Genomic DNA, 20166 nt, shown 5'->3' with positions numbered 1-20166 from the left:
AAATTTGGTTATTTTCCTAAGAAGTAGATAACCAAAACAAGTTCGCAATCGGTTTTCTATGTTCGCGACGGAGATAGATAGAAGTTTACCTTCGAAGGAGCAGGAACGTTTTTAAAAAGAAGTATGAACTTAAGTTACTAAATTTCTCAGCCATGTTCAGAAGTGCAAGAATTAATTTTCACTGGTTTTTAAGAATTTTGGGTTCTATATAAAAAAGACTGCTAATAGTTAACGAAGCTGTGTTGGAGAGGTCATTGACATATTGGTGCTCTGATCCTACATGACTACATAATTTTTCCTTTCTTACTGATATAACTGAAAAGTTCAAAGGCTCAAATTTACAGCGTCAAGTCAAAGATAATAACATTGGTGGAATTATTTCAGATGTAAATCCGTTTTCAAAAAAGTTCGAGCTGTGGGAAAAGAATATAACCCACAAGCACTTTCCTAGTCTAAAGCAGATCGTTGACAAACAAAATCTTCCACAACACCCCAGCAATAACTAAGAATATGTGAAAATTTTTTTCAGACAAGACCACAATTTGATCAACGATTCCAAGATTTTAAAATCATAGTGATTGTGGTACATTTCGTCAACTCTTCCTTTGTAGAGATCGATGCAGAAGATTGTTGAGCTTGTGTTGTAAAACATTTTGGTGGAAATCAGGCCGTTGAAATAGAAGTTGTTGATTTCCAGAATGACCTATATCTAAAATCCCTCTCTACAACTGAAAATGTCTGGCCGCTAGTCCCCAAAGAAAAGTATCCAATTGTGGCTCAAGTTGCATTGAGATTGACAGCTATGTTCAGTTCTACATACTTGTGAAGCATCTTTTTCAAGTATGAAAGTCATAATAGACAAATATAGAAAAATTTCAAGAAAATACTTGATGACCAAAAAGAGTTCCACTCCTCTCATTGAAAGGAACATTCAAACTTTTTTTGTTACACTTGTATGAAGGGCTGCCTACCGAATACTTCTCAGGTAAGATTGTAATCCGAACACTATTGATCAAAACTTATTTAAAACCATAGAGTTAATATTAAAGATAAAGAGAATGGCCTGTAAGTAGAATTGTACCAATGGAAGAGAGAGAAAGAACATCGGATTGTCATTCTCTGTCTCTTGTTTACTCGCTATTAAAATCAAAACTTATCATTCTCCTTCTTTGCTGTGTCAACCACTCTAAAATTTGACGAATATTCTAGAACTCTACAAATCGGATTAGTTCAAAATTAGGACAGAAATTGACAAATTTATTCAAAACAAAAGTCAAAATTCGATAAAACAAGATGTAAGCCTTGACTTTTGTTAATAACTAATTAGAGCTTCTTAGTGTGTTATGTGTATATTTATTGTTAAGTTGGACTTGAATTTTTGAGCAATGGTTATTATGTACACCAAATTTCAAATTAATATAATGTCCAAAAGAACTAACTCCAGTTAAGGAAATGGCGCTAAGCCAAATATTAAAAAAATATTAGAATTTAAGAATATATCAAATCATTGTATGCTTAGTTGTCTATACGTTTTACCGTCTTACAATAAAATAGCTTTGTTGGCAGGTCACTAATAGAATCGATTCCGAATCAGTTAATAACTAATTCAGGCTCATAGTAGTGTGCACAAACTACAATGTAGATGATCTATGACTAATCCGCGAACTGTTTTGAAAACAGACCCGTAAACAAAGCTAATAAACCTAGTAGAGTAGCTTGTTTATAGATGTCATTAGCGTCAAAGGTGTACAATTTATAATGGCTAATCTATGCTTGTAGTTATTCTGTGTTCGATGATATTTATGTCAATAGTGAAAGTTTTTATTTTCAAGTTTATTTTTGTGTAGAAACAAATTAAAATGTCTCATAGTGATAGCGAAATTAGAGATGATGCTAGAATGAAACCTCGAAAACACTTAAAAATCAATTTCAAAGCAAAATATAGACATCCATTATCCCGAGAAAGATTCAGAAAACTAAAAGATCTGCTAGCTCCCATTTTAGAATTAAAGTTGATACACGCTGTTAACGTAAATAATTTTGAAACGGTTAAAACACTCTTAGAACAGGGGGTGAGTCCGAATAGTGCAGATTCGGAAAAACGGAGTGCCCTACATGTGGCGGTCAGTAGGGGTTATGCAGATATCGTAGAAATCCTACTAAAATATGGAGCGGATCCGAATAAAAGAGATATTATTCAAAACACTCCACTACATTTGGCAGCTTGTGTTCATAATTTGGCAATTGTAACAATGTTGATAAACGCTAATGCGGATGTTAGTTGTTTAGATTTACATGGAAGAAATCCATTCCAATTGGCTTCTAGTAAACTACAAATTTTACAAAGAGGTTGGAAAGATGGAATTATTGAAATGGACAAACTTATCAAAGAACTGAAAGATGTAAGTATATTATTTTAAATTACACAACTTTGCTACAGATTCATTTAGGTTTTGCTTTTATTTACATTAAATTAAAAACATTTAACCACCTCTAAATATAACATCATTAAAATTAAATTAGCTATTTATACCCAATATTTGTTGCTAACATTTTCTAATATAATAAACTTTCTTCTAGTTTTATTTCCATTTGAGATACTATTTTTCTTGCTTATTATATGCGATTTTGACTTTTAGTTTTCTCTCTTTTATACCATCCTAGCAAACATTATGTTGGTTTCAACATACTTCCAAACTGTTTTGAAATAATTGTAACACTGAAATGCAAATACACAGATCAAGTAAATTGTTATCCAAAGACTCAGCACTATTTTATCATGTTTTGTAACTCAATTTAACTGGAGAAAAAATTGGTTTGTACAGAGGCTGACTACATTTGCTCAACATATAATTTATTCTTTTGCTCACTTTTTGTAAATAATATCCAGTAGAACCTCACTAATCTGTCACTTTTGGACTGGGGGTGTGGTTGGAACGTGAAAATTTACATACATTTTACATACTTAGATTATTAGAAATTAGCATATAATATTTTACATTACTTAGAAAAAAGGCAGTTATAGATTTTTTCTTAGCAAATGACGTTCTAGATTTGGTTGCAAGGTGTTGAGTTTGAATTTTGCTCTCTGTACTGAAGGGCATCCGTGTGCATACTCCTCACAATCAGATTTATTCATAGGCAAGTTAAAAGTAACAAAATTATACTAATCTTCATCAACAACCTCTGTTCTCGCCCAAGGTAACATTTTTTATATGAAAATGAAAGAAAGAAGTCTTAACTCCTCAATTTCTTTAACATACAGTGAATGATCAAACCTTATTCCAACAAAACGGAGCCTCAATCTACATAGCTCGTGACATCTTGAATATTTTTTATGAGATTTTCTTAAATCGTGTGATATCTTGAAACGAAGCGATTTCTTGGCCTCACTTTCACCCGATCTCACACCATGGGATTTTTCTGGTGGAGATTCCTGAAAAGTAAAGTGTACAAAAAATGACCTCGTACAGTTGAAGGACTCAAGGAAATAATCCATTTGGAGATCCTGAGAATCTCTCAGCGCATGCTTCATGACGTGATGGACAAGTTCAGAAATCGCATATATATGATAATTATGATGTTATTTTTAAATGTTGATTAATTACACTTACGTTTCGTCTATGCTATTTATTTTTCACAGCCATTTCAAAAATGCAGGATCGCATTCTGTACTTAGAAACATCACATTTAGAAAAAGATGTTTCTAGGCTCTGGAGAGCGATAACCTCAAATTTTTTAGAACCTTGGGTGGATCGTGACCAATCTCTCTCAACTTTCATCCAATTCTCAATGTCCATAGATTTATCTATAATATGTTAGCATCAAAGTTAAATCATCCAAGTGATCTTTTGCGGGTTGGAGCTCTTCCTGTCCAAATCTTATTGCCCTATTAATTGGAGTCTTTTAATGTGGCTTATCCAATGAAGTCTTCTGGATTTTATTTCTTGTACTGGTACAGATGCTCCATCATAAATTTTTAAAATTTTGTTCATCTTAATTTTACATGTCTCCTCAAGTGTTTTTTTTTAAATTTTAATCAGTATATCAGAAACTGTTTCCCATATATTAATTTAATAAAAATTTTTATATCTAGCCTTTGTGATTTTTAAAATAATTTTCTTTTTGGGAAATTTGATTTTCAATAAATAATAAATTTTCAATTATTTAGGTAGTGGATTTACTGATGTCCATGCTAATGAGGGATATGACTAAACAAATGGAAAGAATAAATCATTCCGATGTTGATGATTTGCAGATGATTAAATTATCATTGAATTCTGATTCACTGGAAGATATAGATGAACAAATGTCTCGATTATTAACTGGCATAGAAAAATTCAAGTTAACCTGAATTATTTCATAATACAAAACTGTTTAGTGCGGTGAAAATAATTATAAAATATCCAGCTTTATTATTTTATTTAAAATAAGTTTTACCTATACTGTACAACTGTACAAGGAACTTATCTATCATCTCAAGTGTAGCTGTTTGATGATTATAAGTAGTTAGATTTGTAACCATTTTATAGTAAAAAAAACTATTGGTATAAATAAAAGTACATGTAAAACTGTTTTTTATTAACCAACATTTCAACAATTAAAAGTACTGTTAAAAAAATTACACTGGTCAAAACTATTTTTGTTACACTGTAACAGAATAATTTTATTCTCGCCGCCACTGTCTATTTTAATGTTGAAAGCAGAATATCAAAACGTGTATTAATGGTTGCATACGAGTAGTTTTGTCAGATAATCTATAATACCAATGTTTTATTAGCTTTGTTCGCAGTATATAGCACTTTGCGATAGTCAAAGGCAACATTATTCTACATAGACTATATTATATTATACCGAATACAAATCAAAGTTGTTCAAATTATGTGATTTTCTCAACAAACTGATTAGATGAGGAAGATGTAATACCGCATTTCATATTTTTGGTAATTTACGTAAGTGATTTAGGGCATTTTGATTACTATTGGAAAATACCGGATCGTGTAAACTCTGCGGTAATTTATTATAGTAATTTAATGTCCTTAAAAAAACAAAAATAATGAGAATGACCTGATTTCGTTTTACGAGGTTCAAAAGCAAGACTGTTTAATTAGAAAAAATAAAAGAGGAACTCAATTTTTATTTTATTTATTTTAATAAAAACAAAAAACGAGTCAATTACCGCGGTAATTTTACCTGTAGGATTCGGTGTAAAAAACCGTATCTCTCGTACTTTCCTTTATAACTTGCTTAGTAATTACACTACACTGAACTGGAGTAAATCGACATCGGATCGAAGACAAAAATGGAGATTGTCATAAATGTCATTTACTTTTAAGGTTATGTTTTTCTTTTTCTGTAAAGTTTCTTAAAGCACATGTTATTTATTTCCTTTTAAATAATTAAATGTACAATGTTTCACAATAATAACCAATTACTCAACAATTTACCACAATTGCAAAATTTGATAAAGAGAGATCCACCTTCCTACCATGAAGAATTTATATATCAACTTCGGCATTTCAACAACATCTTGGAAGTATTTAAATTGTGTCCAGAAAAACACAATAAGACACTGGATGAATTGATCATGTTTTTGGCGCAAGTATCGCAGTGTTATCCTAAAGAACTGGAAAATTTTCCTCAAATATTAATTGATTTATTGCGTAGTCATAATACTGTTTTGGATGGAGACATGAGAATGACTTTATGCAGAGCTTTAATATTACTTAGAAATAAAAATTTATTAGCTCCGACCGATTTACTAGAGCTTTTTTTTCAACTGTTAAGGTGCCAGGATAAAGCTTTGAGATCGTTTTTACAAACCCACATTGTTACAGATATAAAGAATATAAACAGTAAACATAAAAATGCCAAATTGAATACCACGTTACAAAATTTTATGTTTACTATGTTGAAAGATAGTAATACCAGAGCTGCAAAAATGTCTGTGGATATTATGATTGAGTTGTATAAAAAGAATATATGGAATGATGTTAAAACGGTGAATGTTGTAGCCACTGGATGTTTTTCTAAAATAACAAAGGTATGTTTCTATTTCTACATTACATAATTTCTTTTGTCCCCTTGTTTAATTATTCTTCATGGCTTCTAATAGTTCTAATGAAGGGATAAATTAGAGAAGATTCAAATATTTTTAGAATAGATCATCATTTAAAGTAGAATTTTGGATGTATTTAATTAGTTTCTATGTTAATTTGATATAAATGTTTTTGAGTTTCAATAAAATTTTTTAAAAAATATTAAAGACATCAAATACTCCTTCATAAGTGAAGCTGAGGGGGCTAAATGTAAATAATATATGTATTTAGATTGAACCAGAGCCCTACTGTGACCTCATGAGATCCTACATCAAAAACAAACTGAACTCATGTCTAAAGAATCTTACTGGAAAAAGACTCCAGGCCTAAGACAATCTGAAAGATTCATAACCACATCAGATAAGAAATCTGAGGAACTTCTTGTGATATCTGGAAATGACATTGAACTTGTGGTCACTGTCCAGTCAAATATCACAATAGGCACGGCAAAAGGTAACAACTGTAGATTCTGTCATCAAGCCATATAGACAGCATATTATCTATTTTGCAAATTTCCTGCCCATGTTTTCAAAAGGTTTGAGTACCTCGAAGGAGTAGTGCTAACTACTATAAATTATCTTCTAGTAATAGGTGCAGAATGACTAAAAAGAAAAAATGACTTCCCAAATTATCTACAAAACTAGAGCTTTTTTACATACAACTCAGCAAAAAAACAATATATGAACACAAAAATTAAAATATTTAAAGCAGCAACAAGATCAATGGTTACTTATTGTACTGGAGTAGTAGAGGTAGAAAAATATACCCTATGTATCAAATTTATTCGACGTTCTGGGATATAGAATAAGTAAAAATCATAGATTGGGATGGCCAAATATTCCATCAGAAGCAATATTCTCAATATAATGGAAATGTGGAGAACATAAATGAGAATTAGAAAATTAGTTTATAAATTTTTGGATCCAAATCAAATTTAGGGGCAATCTGAAATATAAAAAAGCTCTGAATGGATTTTTTTACGCTGATAAACCAATTAAGAAGATTAGATTATTTTGGATATACAACAGTCTCAGTAAGTAGAATGGAAATAGGGAGACAAGAAGCTTTCAACATAGAGGTAATAAGACCCTACCTTGATCTAAGATCTGAGAACAAAAAAACTATAGTAGTAACAGCAAGTTCTGAAAGTTTTGAGGATGCCTGAAGAAGGTGCATAGGTTTTTCGAAAAAATATTACTTCCCTGTAAATTAAGGGTCCTATTTCTTGGAGTTTGATTTTCTTAAGTCTTATTCAAAATATTCCAGCATTGGTAATATTAAATAAGTAAATTTTAATTATACCATAATCTGGCGGTATTAACCACCACTCTTAAGGAGGTAATCTTGTAAAAACCAAATTAATCACAAACATTAACAATACAAAGTCAAAATGATTGAATTGGCCTGTCCAAAGTCTTCATAAAAATAAAATATAATGGAAATAAGTTTTTTGATTGGTTCAAAAAATATCTGAAAATCAGTCCAATGAAACCATGAGTGAAACTTATGAATGTAAAAATGTAAAAGATGGTTGGAGAAAAACTGAATTACATGACAAAAGTTACTTTAAAACGATAATGAACTGATTCTTCATGCTAAATGGATCTATAGGACATTCCATTTTGATGTGACTAGTGTCTCTGTGTTTAGTTTTGTTGATTTCGCAATTTGTTTTAATCTCTTTTAACTTTACTTATTTTTCTTTGTGAAAACTATAGGGGAATTAAAATGTTAGATACCTGTTATAAAGTGCTAATGAAAATAATAAAGAACAGACTAGAAGAATATGCCGAAAAAATACTAGGGGAATGTCAAACAGGCTTTAGAGCTAATAAGCAACAACGGACCAGATTTTTCATTACAAACCACCTGCTATTAATACAAGATACCACTTTATTATGATGAAGTCAAAATACGTGTCAAGAAAAACAAAAATGAGAATATATAAAAAGGTAGTAAGACCCACCGCAAAATATGCATGTGAGATATGGATATTAAAAAAGACAGATGAAGCCATGTTGGAAAGATGGGGGAGGAAGATACTAAGAGGAATCTTCGGAGGAGTACACACAGAGGAAGGCTGGAGGAGAAGAACTAATTAAGAATTGGAGGAACTTTATGGAGAAGCTACAATAAGCTCATTCATTAAGGGACAGATGGTTGGGACATGTTGAGAGACAGAACGGATGCCAAAATTAATACTGCAAAGAAGACTAATAGGGAAAAAGAGAAAGGGAAGACCAAGGAAGAGATGGTATGAGTGTGTAATGGAAGAACTTTAAAATAATCATGTTCAAAATTGTAGAGAAAAAGCTGTGAACAGGAAGGAATGGAGAGATATTGTGTAGAAAAAGCAAAATAGAGAACTTTGCTATATAATATATAAAACTATGTAATATCACTTTTCTTGCCCTAGGCCTACATGGCCTGTAGAGCATATTAATATATTATTTTTCTAAATAGAATTCTAGCTTTGTAAACTATGCAGCTGGTTTCAGGTAATGGTTTCTTGTTTGAAATTCTTCTTGGGAAAAGATTCTGTTGAAAAGGATTCAGATGATTCTGATTCAGATAACGAAGTTGATCCCAAAGAAGTTATGATGGCTAATAAATTTAATAAAAAAACTAGAAAAAGAGAAAAACAACTCGACAAAGTGAAGAAGTTGGCAAAAAAACAAAAGAAGAAGAAGTCCGAAGTTGCAAGCTTCAATTTCTCTGCCATACATCTTATACATGATCCTCAAGGTATTTGTTTATAAATATATATATACATATATATATATATATATATATATATATATATATATATATATATATATATATATATATATATATATATATATATATTTAAAATGATTTCATATCAAATATTATTTAATGCTTCAGTTTCTCCACAAGTCCTCTAATTTTTTTAATCCTTTCGAATAATAGTTTTTGTCCTTCTCTGCAAAATAGATGTTGATGGAAACAACTGTCCTCCAAGCATAAATAAAATAGAACAGGAAAAAATACTGCTTCTCTAGAACTTTTTATGCTCTTTTGAGTATCAGAGTGGAAGAAATACTAGAGGGGTTGAATCTCTTGAAACAGTTACTGACAATGCAAAATAACTGAAATTTTAATGAGTATCTTACTATACATTCAGATTCAAACTTTTTAGGTATGGCTGAAAAATTGTTTAAACAGTTGGAAACGACAACTAAGAGATTCGAAGTAAAACTTCTCACTTTAGATGTAATATCCAGACTTATCGGTCTGCATGATCTCTTTTTATTCAACTATTATCCGTACATTCAAAGATTCATGCAACCACATCAACGTGAAGCTACGAGAATCTTACAGTTTGCTGCTCAAGCCAGCCACGAACTTGTACCTCCGGATGTTATACATCCTGTATTGAAAACTTTGGCAAATAATTTCATCACTGAGAGAAACTCTTCTGATGTCATAGCTATAGGACTAAATGCTGTTAAAGAAGTTTGTGCTAGATGTCCGTTAGCTATGGATGAAGATTTGTTACAAGATTTGGCACAGTACAAGAATTATAGAGATCGTTCTGTTATGATGGCGTCCAGGTGAGTTTCAAATATGTTTAGAGCTTATGTTATTTACGTTGTGGAACATTTTTAATCTAGTTCTATATCCAACAGATTTTGTTTCAAACTGTTCATATATCATTTAATTTTGTACCTCATCATCGTGAGAAGTTATTGTTTTCTCATTTGTCCTGTTTCCTCTCTTCATTTTTAATTAACTCTTCCACCTTTGTATCCAGTTTTTTTCTATCGTCTTGCCTCTTTATACCCTCAGCTATTTTTTGTCTTTATTTTTGATAATTGAATTTCACTTGTTTCAAAAGGACTTTCACTGGAGTTTCTTTCAACTTTTTTCTTTGCGATTCATCATGTCATATATTTTTGATTTTTTGAACTTGTTTTGCACTTTCTGCTTTGTTTTTCCAATTTTGTCTGTTATATCTTTCTATTCACACCTTCTTCTTTCTCAAATTCTTCCTAATCATTTAAAGCCAATTATTATTTTTAATATTATCATAATTTTTTCTCAATTTTACACTTTTGTTTTTGTTGTTTGTCTGTTTGATTTAATTTATTTTTGTCCCATTTTCACATTCTTTATTAGAATGTTCGTACCATGTTCAGCAATATTATAAATTTCCATATTCTTAGTTTCCCAGTTTTTTGTTCCAATTATTCGTTTTCAGTTTGCTTTTCTTTCTTTTTCCTAATCCCTTCAAGCTCATTATTATTTCCGGAAGAAAAATTTTTTTTTTCAAATTTGTTGTTTTTGTTGGCTTTTCCAGTTTAATCTATTTTTACTTTCCCATCTTGAATTATGATTTTCTAATCTTGATATTTCTTCAATTTTGTACTTTTGTATTTCTTTTATCACTTTTTTCTTCAATTTTCAGTTTTTTAGTTGGACTTTCCACTTCAGTTTATTTTTTCTCACTATTTTCACCTTAACCTTTTTCAGATTGTTTCTTATATCTTGCAAGTCATTATAATTTTCCAGATTATCATTTTCTTAAATTTTGCATTTTTTGTTAACTTTTACTTTAGTTGTTCCAAATTAGTCAAATTTTTACTGTCAAATCTTGCAATATTTTGTCTAAAGCAATTTTAGGAGCTTGTTCCATTTCAGTTTTCCACTTTCTGCTTTTTTTCCTTTTTCTGTTGACGTTTCGAATTTAACCTGTTTCCCCATCTATTTTCACCTCTTCTTTATACTTCCTACTATTTTCAGAACCACCTTCAATTTCCGGTTTATCATCTTTTTGTAATTTTCCCTTCCTCTATACTTTCATTTCATCATATTTTTCTGAATCTCTTTAAGCCCCTTATCATTCTCTTCAATTTTCCATTTTCCACTCTGTTTCTTGTTTTTCACTTTTTTATTTATAAGATATTTCCAACTCTTTTCACTCTGTTTGTTCTTTCCCAATTTAGTTTTGTTTATCACATTCCTTTTACTTTCTCTTTTTATTCAATATTTCCCACTTCTTTCAGTACCACTATCAATTTCCAGTTCACCATCTTTTTGTAATTTCCCACTTTCTGTTGGGATTTTTCGTTTTACTTTTGGTTTTTCCAATATATTCTTTTCTTACTCTACACTTTCACTTATATTTTCCAACTCTCTTTTAGCCCCTTATCCTTTTTTTATTTTTTCACTATCCACTCTGTTCCTTGTCCTCAATTTACTTTCTAAATTTAGTCTTGTTTTTCACTTTACTTTCTTCTCTGTCAGTTATTTTATTCAGTTTTTTTCTTTTTTATTTGTTTCCCTTCTTTTTTCTCTTTTCATCAGGTTCCTACTCTTGTCAATACTGTTATCAGTTTATTAGATTATCATCTTTATCCAATTTTTTCACTTTCTGCTCTAGTTTTTAACTTCCTTATTTGGTTTTTCACTTCTTTATCAGATTTGTCCTAGTCTTCAGCACTGCTATAATTTCCAGATTATCATCTTTTGTAATTCAATTTATATTAAAGTTGTTAAATCAATTTTTACTTAATTGGAATATATTTTTATTACAGGGCTTTGATTCAAATGTTCCGAACTATCCGGCCCGAGCTTTTACATAAAAAAGACAGGGGACGGCCAACAGAAGCTACTGAAGAAATGGAACAAATGGATTATGGAAAATCTACTGCTACTGATTTTATACCAGGTGCAGAAGTGTTACTTTCTGAACAATCTACTCATGTAAACGTAGATTCAGGTCCAGAATCTGCGTCTGACGATGAGGAATGGATAGATATTCAACACTCTGATGATAATCTTGAAATTGATAGTGGTGCCGAAGAGGAGGAAGAATCCGATGAAGAACAGGAAGTTGAAAGTGGAGAGAAAAAAAAATCAAAAATAGAAAAGCAAGCAGAAAAACGAAAACAGAAAGCTGAAAGTGCAAAATTGAAAAAAGAACAAGCTCAAAAAATCAGCTTAGAAAAAATATTAACAGATGAAGATTTCAAAAAAATAGACGCGGCGAATATTAGGAAACAAGTATTTACAACAAAGAAAGGAATCAAAAGGAAGTTGGAAGAAACTCCAATGGAAGCCCCTTCGGAATTAGTGAAACTTAGCGACATCGAAAACATATATAAAAAAAGAAAACATGATAAACAGGCTAGAATAGAAAGTGTTAGAAAGGGACAAGCGGATAGAGAAAAGTTTGGATATAAAGATGGAAGAGTTAATGAACATTGCTCTAAAACGAATAGGGAAAAGAGGAAAAATAAAAATTTCCAGATGATAAGGCATAAAGTCAAAGGTAAAGTGAAGAGGAGTTTCAAAGATAAACAAATAGCTCTTAGGAATCATTTATTGAAATTGAAAAAAATGAAATAAACTCTAGAGAATTTGTTTATATTATTTTGGTTTATATCACAACATTATCATTATTAACAAACTTCATTCATCCTAAATTCAGTAATTTAAATTAGAATTTATGGTTTATGATAATTAAACTCTTAGGAGTATGCTGAGTAATTTTATACTGACGTGGTCCCCTCGTTTTTTTGGTACCATGTAATCGAAAAATCATCTTATTTCATTGATTTTTTTTAAATCTTCGAATTTACTAAAATGGCGAGAATAAAAAGAAATGAAAACTTATGTCTGTTCCAAGGCTTTTAAAGTTTATGTAATCGCACTTATTCACGTATAATGGTTGATAATTTTTTTTATAACTAATCGAATGAATTTATGTGTGGTAATTGAAGGGAACTCGTAAAGTCCAATAAGCAACTTATTAATAAAAATGAACAATGGGAAAGAATACTGGAAATCCGAATTGAATATCTGGGGGTAACATTTACCAACAGAAAGACAGAAATAAAACAGGGTCCCTCGGTGCCAAAACATATGAAGGCTTAGGAATTTCATTTTCTGAATCAGTTATATCTGATGAATTTGCAGATGATATTTCAATGCATCTGATAAGGCAGAAAAACAAACAAAACTCTTTATTTGAATCAATATAGAGTGAACTGTATGTATGGAACGCAACAATTATCTGGAAAACGGCTTGAACGATTTTTATAAATTTGTGTGAGCAAGGGTCTTGTGATACGGCTGATATTATGGTGATATCTACATTGTTGTGAGTTCTTTCCATTTTCTGGAAAAATAATGAACTTTGTTATTGCAAATGGATTACCCTATATATTTTGGGTTTTTAAAAATCCTTAAGAAATACTGATTATTTTTCATGTATTATCTCTATACCTAAATGCCATAATATCAGAGTTATAGCTACATTTACAGTATCTCCACCAAAGTTACAATAAATATTGTACATTTAGATGATTACGATTGAATAAAGTCGTTTAATTTGAATATTCTTTGATGAAATTTATGTGCTAATACAAATCTCCTATCAAGGTCTAGTGTTAGTAAGTTAGTAAAAAGTTTAACGAAACTGGTACAGTAAAATATTTATTCAAATCATGGCGCTGAAAACCTACAACAACTGAAGACAAATCTTTAAATGTTTGTGTCATGTTAAAAGTAGATTCACATTTGGCAATAGATTTTGCAACATCCCTGACTACTCAATTTTTTTTATCTGTGCTAATCTTATCTTTTAATTCCTGAATATTAGCAGGTTTTGTTTTATAAATGATGTTTTTTAAGTGACCTCATAGGAAATAGTCCAAAGGATTCATGTCGGGTGATCGCGGGGGCCATTCGATAAAACTACGCCTTCCAATCCATCTTCCGAGAAACGCATTATTTAGGTATTGCCTCATAATACATGCATAGTGAAGTGGGGCACCACCTTGTTGTAGCCAAATATTTTGGTTTAGGATATTGTTATTGTCTGAAAATTTCTAATAATGAAGTTTTTGTTTAAATGTAATTGAAAATACTTACTTGGATTTGGAAATATCCAAGCCAACTCAGGTGTAATACTATTTTCCAATAAATCTAAATACGCTGGACCATTTGAGTTACCCTCAATGAAAAAAGGACTGGATATTTTACTAGTACTCAACTGTAGATCATCTTCTAACAGGACGCAAACGTCTAAAGATTTGTTTTCAGTTAATGCAATTTTTCTACACCCTTCTTTGGATAAATAATTTAATGAACCAGTTTCGTTAAACTTTTTTACTAATTTACTGACATTAGATCTTGTTATGGAAATGTAAATACCAGCCAGTTTAAAAGACCCTTGTACACAAAAATTTATAGAAATCGTACAAGCTATTTCCGAGATAATTGAGGCGCTCCCCACTTTGTATAAATGTACTAAAATCTATTAAAACCACACAATTACTACTCTCGAACTAGTACTGAAAGTTCAATTTGTTGGTAGAAGGTAAAAAATTTTATTCATTACTTGAAAAATACTGTTGGAATGAAATTTTCATATCATCCATGATCAAGTTGTTACAGTCTGCTAGAACAAACCTAGATAAAATTTGTTAATGTTCCAGTAACACCTGTAGATGATCTCAATTTAATATCATTAATGTGTAATTAATAGGCACAAGTTCCACTACTTTGATTACCTAAAGATCTGAAAATCTGCTTTATTACTTAACTCAAAAGTCAATTAAAAAGATCAAAATGTTCTCCAAAATGCATGAAATAGATACCAGCGCAATTAACGGTATTTGGTAGTGAATATTCCAGAATTTACCTCCTGTTTATCACAAACATGTATAGGTCAAAATTAGTGGCAAATAAGTAAAACCAAGGACAATCAAGACTTATAACATTTATTTACATGAAAATTAATACAGGAATGAACGTTTAATGTGTAATTTATGAATTATTCAGATAAAAAAATAACACTAACCTATATACAAGAGCACTTACATTATTTTCTACTTTTCTAATGGAGCATAATTCAGTAGTTTTTCAATAAGGTCAACATGTCCTAAAAGCATTCTTCTACAGCAGTAACGTTTAAGACCAAGTGCATCGAGAGCATCACCTTCGGTATATTCTGCTTGGAGTAGTCCTAAATACGCTTCCCATTTGTTACCAATAACTTTTCCACATGTGAAACATCTAACAGGAATAATCATGTTGTATAGCTGAAAAGTAAAATATTTGAGTAACTAAAAATTTTTAATAGAAGCAAATTTACAATATTTATCCTCTCCGCTGAGATAATAAATGCAGCTTGGTTCGAACTTTTCTAGAAAAAAGTTGAGGTTATTTTGTTATTGTTGACAACTTTGACATATTAAATGTGTTCACCAATAGCCAGCATCGAACGGCTTAAGACTTTCACGACGATTTTCAACAAAACTTTTAAATTAAATGAGATCGTTATTATTAAGTACAATTTTTCATTAAAAATGTTACATTAAAAATCTTAGGTAAATTTGCAATTTTGCTACCAACATAATAATATAAATGTAACTGAAAAATTATGGCCAATCCAATTAATTATAATTTGCGCGTGCGTATTTTTGTATGGAGCACTATAGACAGAATTTATTTATTTACTACATCAGCTGTTTATTTGAATCTTTAGTGTAGTATTTAAACTTACAAAACGGGATGCCGTTTATTTCCAAAGATTGGAGATCTCCGGGAGAAGCATGGGTTAAAACCGAAGAAGGATGGGAAAAGAAAAAAGTGTTAGAAAACTGTAAATCCTTGCAAAAGTAAGTCGTAACTTATTTTCATTTATGTACAACGCAATCGATCGTATACATGATGTCGCATGAATTTTGATTTCTTTGTTCTCTTTTTGCCAATGTCCTCATTAAACTATGAATGATTTTTGAGAAAGAGTAATAACTAATTAGTGTTATGTCACATTGATTCATAAAAATCAATAAACCATTGATATTTTTATTAGTTTCAACTACATTGTCTTTTATTAAACAGATGTTTATTATTGTTTTTATGTTTATGCGTATTTCAAAACAACGTGGTCGGTATTATTATTGATAACAACTCATTGAAGTTTTTATTTTTTTATTATTAAATCATGTTTGTTATATTTAATTATAGTTGTGTAAGAGAAGAAAGGTATTAAAAATAAGTTACTGATTTCCTACTTTTACTTTTGTTTAGAAATGTAGATAATATCAACCCACATGAAAAAGTAACGGTAATTCAATTATTTTTTATTCAAGTCTTTGTTTTATTTTCATATTATGCAATGTCAATGACCTGTGAAATACTTGTTTTTAAATTTAACTAGCATATTTCCATTTTATTAATAAGATTATAGTATTAATTCAAGTAAATTTGTTGATATTTAAAGACTTGTATTTGTGAAAAATATATAGTGTGGTCTGAAAGTAACGAATCAATTCAAAGTTTCAACTGAAATATTCTTAACATATATTTTATTTATTCTTCTGCTGTACTAGTGGTAGGAGTGAATATTATTATAGGCTGATTTTATTAACGAAAGAGTAATAAAATGTAAAGCTTCTGTAATTTTGACTCCTCTCATAAAAATAGACTATATTAACTACAAATCTTCAAACTGTCGATACTTGAACTTAAATATGATGAAACAATATACAGGATGTTTGGTTTTTTCATATTTCAGTAGCTTTTCTTTTGTTTTTTGTTTTTTTGACAATACGATTTAGGATTCTAATTAGCATTGTTACTAGATAAATATATCTCTGTTTAACTATGTTTAGAATAAATTAAATAAGTGGAGTAACATTGAGGTAAATTTTTTATCTAGAATGTAACTTATTGAAACGCAAACATTTATGTAAACTTCTTATAAACTGTTTCTTCTTCACATGACGATATTTTTGAGTCAATTTTTGGAAGGAGTGATTTTGAATGACCTTCAGCTTTGTAAGGGAATTACGACCATGTTTGAATTCAGTAAGAACGATATACAGTGGCCTTGAATGGTAGTTAATGCTAAAAGTTGAATCAAGTGGATTCATGTTAGTTGGACCATGTAGAAAATTAATGATAGTAATTTTTATCCGGTTAATTCCATTTTGCGGATGATATTTCTAATTTATTGTACACAACACAAATATTTCTTACACGCCAGAACGATACGTGAATGAAAATATCCAACTATAAATAAATAGGAGGTGGAATCAATTATACAGTGGATAGTTTATCATATTTCCAATTCATTAAAAATTAAAAAGATACATTCAAATATGTATTACTTAAAAATGAACGATACGCACTGGATACTACTTTTTTTCAAAATCCTCCATCATTCACTTTGGCAGAAAGAAATTTTTTCAAGTTAATTCAATGAAAAATACAAATACTCTTGTGGATGGTATCTCAAGATACATCAAAAATATTATCAAGAAGAGTCGTAGACGTCTTAAGGTCTAATCTATACAGAGTATTGCATTACTTCTTCACAAACCTAATTATGATTTTTTAAATGAAAAGCCTTATATATTATACCAAATTCTGCCTATTAGCTTTATTTTGAAGCCTTTTTCCTTAAAAATCTTTGTTAGGTTAGGTTAGGTTAGGTTAAGCTTAGATTGCTCTGGACTCTAGAAAAACGAAACACAACATAGATCAGCCCTGGATAATATCATAGACTTGGAAAGTAAAATCAACGAATCATTTGTCCTAAAAAAACTGTTTAGCTATTTTATTTATATTTTTATAAAAATATACGAATTCAATATACAAGGTTACTCCCTGGTTTTTATCAAAAACTTCCTGAGAAATCGAACATTTAAAGTTAAAACCAACGGCACTACCTCTGAAAAAAAACATATTTCGAACATGGTATACCTCTAGGATCAATAATAAGTCCCACACTTTTTATCATCGCAATCAACAACATCCTAAAAAAACTTAAAGTTACCAGTGAAAGCTCGACTATGCGCAGATGGTTTGGTTGTTTGCTGTAAAGGAAAAAATATTCATTATCTCTTCACATAAAGTCAGGCTTTTATCCATAACTTAGAACTGTGGTCACAAAAAATGGTTTTACTTTTTTCAACTACAAAGACACGCTACATTCTTTTCTCAAGACAAAAGGACATACCAAACGTACCGGAATTGAAACTTTATAATGAAGACATAAAAATGGAAACATCAATAAAATTTCTCGGTGTACTATTTGAACCATCATAATAGAAATCTTCTTGCAACTTGCAACAAACGATTAAACTTACTGAAAACGTTAACGAACAAAGAATGGGGTGCAGATCGACATACATTACTAACATTGTTCCAAACACTTATTCGATCAAAACTAGACTATGAATCAATACTTAAGCGTTATGTAGGGAGCCAAAGTAAAATCCAATCCTACTCTCCAAAATTGCTTCTCTAAGAAATTCCCAAATCTTTTTTCAAATAAACCCAGAACCTCCAAACCTTTCTATGCTAGATTTAGATCATATCTAAGCGAATTAAATTTCTTCCTTCCTGAATACCTTCCTATCGAATCTTATCAGACCCCACCATGGACAAAAGAAAGCACCAAATATTAAATATGTAACAATAACAAATTTGTAAACAAAAATAAAAAACTTCAAAGCAAATGCTCAAAATGCCCACAATTTACTTCAATACACTTTAAGATCCGCTTTCGTAAAGATCTCTTAATATCAAATAATCCTTGTCTATTATTTTTAATTACATCCGCGGCTTCTTCTATTTTCCGTCGCAGTTGTGGAAGAGAAGTAATTTTTTCTTTGTAAACTAATGCCTTCATTTGCGACCAAATTGAAAAATCCAAAAGATTTAAATCAGGGCCTCTTTATGGCCAAGCAAACTCACTTCCACGACCAATCCATCGATGCGGAAACTGTTCGTTTAAGTATTGACGAACTTGTAAAGAATAATGTGGTGGTGCTCCGTCGTGCAAAAAACCACATATTTTGTCTTAAAGCGAGAGGTATATCCTCTACTAATTCGTGTAAATGTTCTTGAAGAAAATCTAAATAAAGAGGTCCATTTAAATTGTGTGTTTCCCTCATAACATGTGGATTTTCAGAATCCCACAAATGATTATTTTTATAATTAAATATTCCTCGTCTGGTAAATGTTGCCTCATCAGTAAAAAGAATTGTATCCAGAAAATCTGGGCTAACATTTTGTTTCTCTTACAAAAAATGGGCAAATTGTAGACGCTTAGGTAAATCCTGAGGTAATTCTGAACAGTATGGATGCAATTTTTCCCTCTTCAGTATTCTAAAAATAGATGATTGGCTTTTACCTGTTTGCAGACTTAATCGGCGAGTACCGATATCTGGATTCTCTGTAACACAAATTAAAATTTCATCTTCTTCATCGGCAGTGATTTTTTTTGTAGCACCGTGCTCAGTTTTAGAGCGTAAAGACCTCATTTCACCCAAGCGGTTGTAAAGATTTCGGTACAGTTTGTAATTGGGTTGCCTTCGATTTGGATATAATTGTGAATATCTTCGAGCCGCAGCTGGACTACTATAATTTGAATGAACAAACTTTCGCAAATGACGATTACCTTCAATCGCACCTGGTTCAGTTTTTTGTTGATAAGAACCAGATATTTTATGAGCGCGGAATCATAAGGCTGAAAGGAAGATTGAGCAAAATGGAAAGTATATAATTGATTAAAAACTATTCTTTGTTTGTTTTATTTTATACTACAAAACCGAAATTACTTATTTTATATTTATAATTATGTCGCCAACAACCCAATATGTAAGTATATAGAGCAGCTAATTGGCAATATATGCTCGTCTGTAAGTTTAGGACCAAATCTACTAGCTTTTTCTTATCGTGATCATAAAAATCACACTTGGCGGGAGTATTAATAATGGCGGACATATTTAAGTGGCTGCAGCACAACGCCGACTGACGCCTGAATGTCAAAAATGGCGGAGTGTATAGTGCGAGAACTTCGCAGTCACCTACATCGCATGCCCGCTTTCTTCTACCGCCTAGAATAAGAAATTGAAGAAATTTATATGTTTATATGCATAAAAACAAATTTGATATTACTTATCTACCCAAATAGTAGTATTGTCTGGTGTTGACTTGAGAAGATTTTCTAAATAAGATTCTTGATCTGAGACTACACTCTTAACATTAAAGCTCATTCGATTTAGTTTTGGGAAGCTGCTGA

At 30.7% G+C, this 20166-nt stretch overlaps 4 protein-coding genes and 1 long non-coding RNA gene across 5 annotated transcripts in view; 3 read left to right on the top strand and 2 right to left on the bottom strand.

Annotated features, from left to right (window-relative positions):
* The first annotated feature begins 1635 nt into the window (after positions 1-1635).
* Positions 1636-4571, top strand: LOC130446464 (ankyrin repeat domain-containing protein 54-like). The gene is made up of 2 exons (XM_056782739.1): positions 1636-2402; positions 4172-4571. The coding sequence occupies exons 1-2, from the start codon at positions 1860-1862 to the stop codon at positions 4352-4354; spliced, it is 726 nt and encodes a 241-aa protein (XP_056638717.1). The 5' UTR covers positions 1636-1859; the 3' UTR covers positions 4355-4571.
* Positions 4572-5147: 576 nt separating this feature from the next.
* On the top strand, positions 5148-12600 carry LOC130446377 (protein SDA1 homolog). The gene is made up of 4 exons (XM_056782600.1): positions 5148-6043; positions 8597-8843; positions 9259-9673; positions 11657-12600. The coding sequence occupies exons 1-4, from the start codon at positions 5411-5413 to the stop codon at positions 12468-12470; spliced, it is 2109 nt and encodes a 702-aa protein (XP_056638578.1). The 5' UTR covers positions 5148-5410; the 3' UTR covers positions 12471-12600.
* LOC130446378 (uncharacterized) lies at positions 12431-14150 on the bottom strand. Its single transcript, XR_008910140.1, has 2 exons — positions 13998-14150; positions 12431-13944 (listed from the first exon to the last, which is right to left on the bottom strand). It is a non-coding gene; the product is annotated as an uncharacterized LOC130446378 (long non-coding RNA).
* Positions 14151-14832: 682 nt separating this feature from the next.
* On the bottom strand, positions 14833-15382 carry LOC130446376 (DNA-directed RNA polymerases I, II, and III subunit RPABC5). Its single transcript, XM_056782599.1, has 2 exons — positions 15223-15382; positions 14833-15169 (listed from the first exon to the last, which is right to left on the bottom strand). Exon 2 carries the CDS (start codon positions 15158-15160, stop codon positions 14957-14959), a length of 204 nt encoding a protein of 67 aa, XP_056638577.1. The 5' UTR covers positions 15161-15169; positions 15223-15382; the 3' UTR covers positions 14833-14956.
* Positions 15383-15545: 163 nt separating this feature from the next.
* LOC130446375 (F-box only protein 25) overlaps positions 15546-20166 on the top strand; it is a 30178-nt gene continuing 25557 nt past the window's right edge. The window contains exon 1 of the mRNA XM_056782597.1: positions 15546-15748. Within this exon, the coding sequence (XP_056638575.1) occupies positions 15642-15748 (107 nt within the window). The 5' untranslated portion in view covers positions 15546-15641. The remainder of the gene's footprint in view (positions 15749-20166) is intronic.

The sequence above is a fragment of the Diorhabda sublineata genome, chromosome 7 (assembly GCF_026230105.1).
Source record: "Diorhabda sublineata isolate icDioSubl1.1 chromosome 7, icDioSubl1.1, whole genome shotgun sequence".
Classification (NCBI taxonomy): domain Eukaryota; kingdom Metazoa; phylum Arthropoda; class Insecta; order Coleoptera; family Chrysomelidae; genus Diorhabda; species Diorhabda sublineata.
This window is presented reverse-complemented; position numbering and strand designations above follow the sequence as displayed.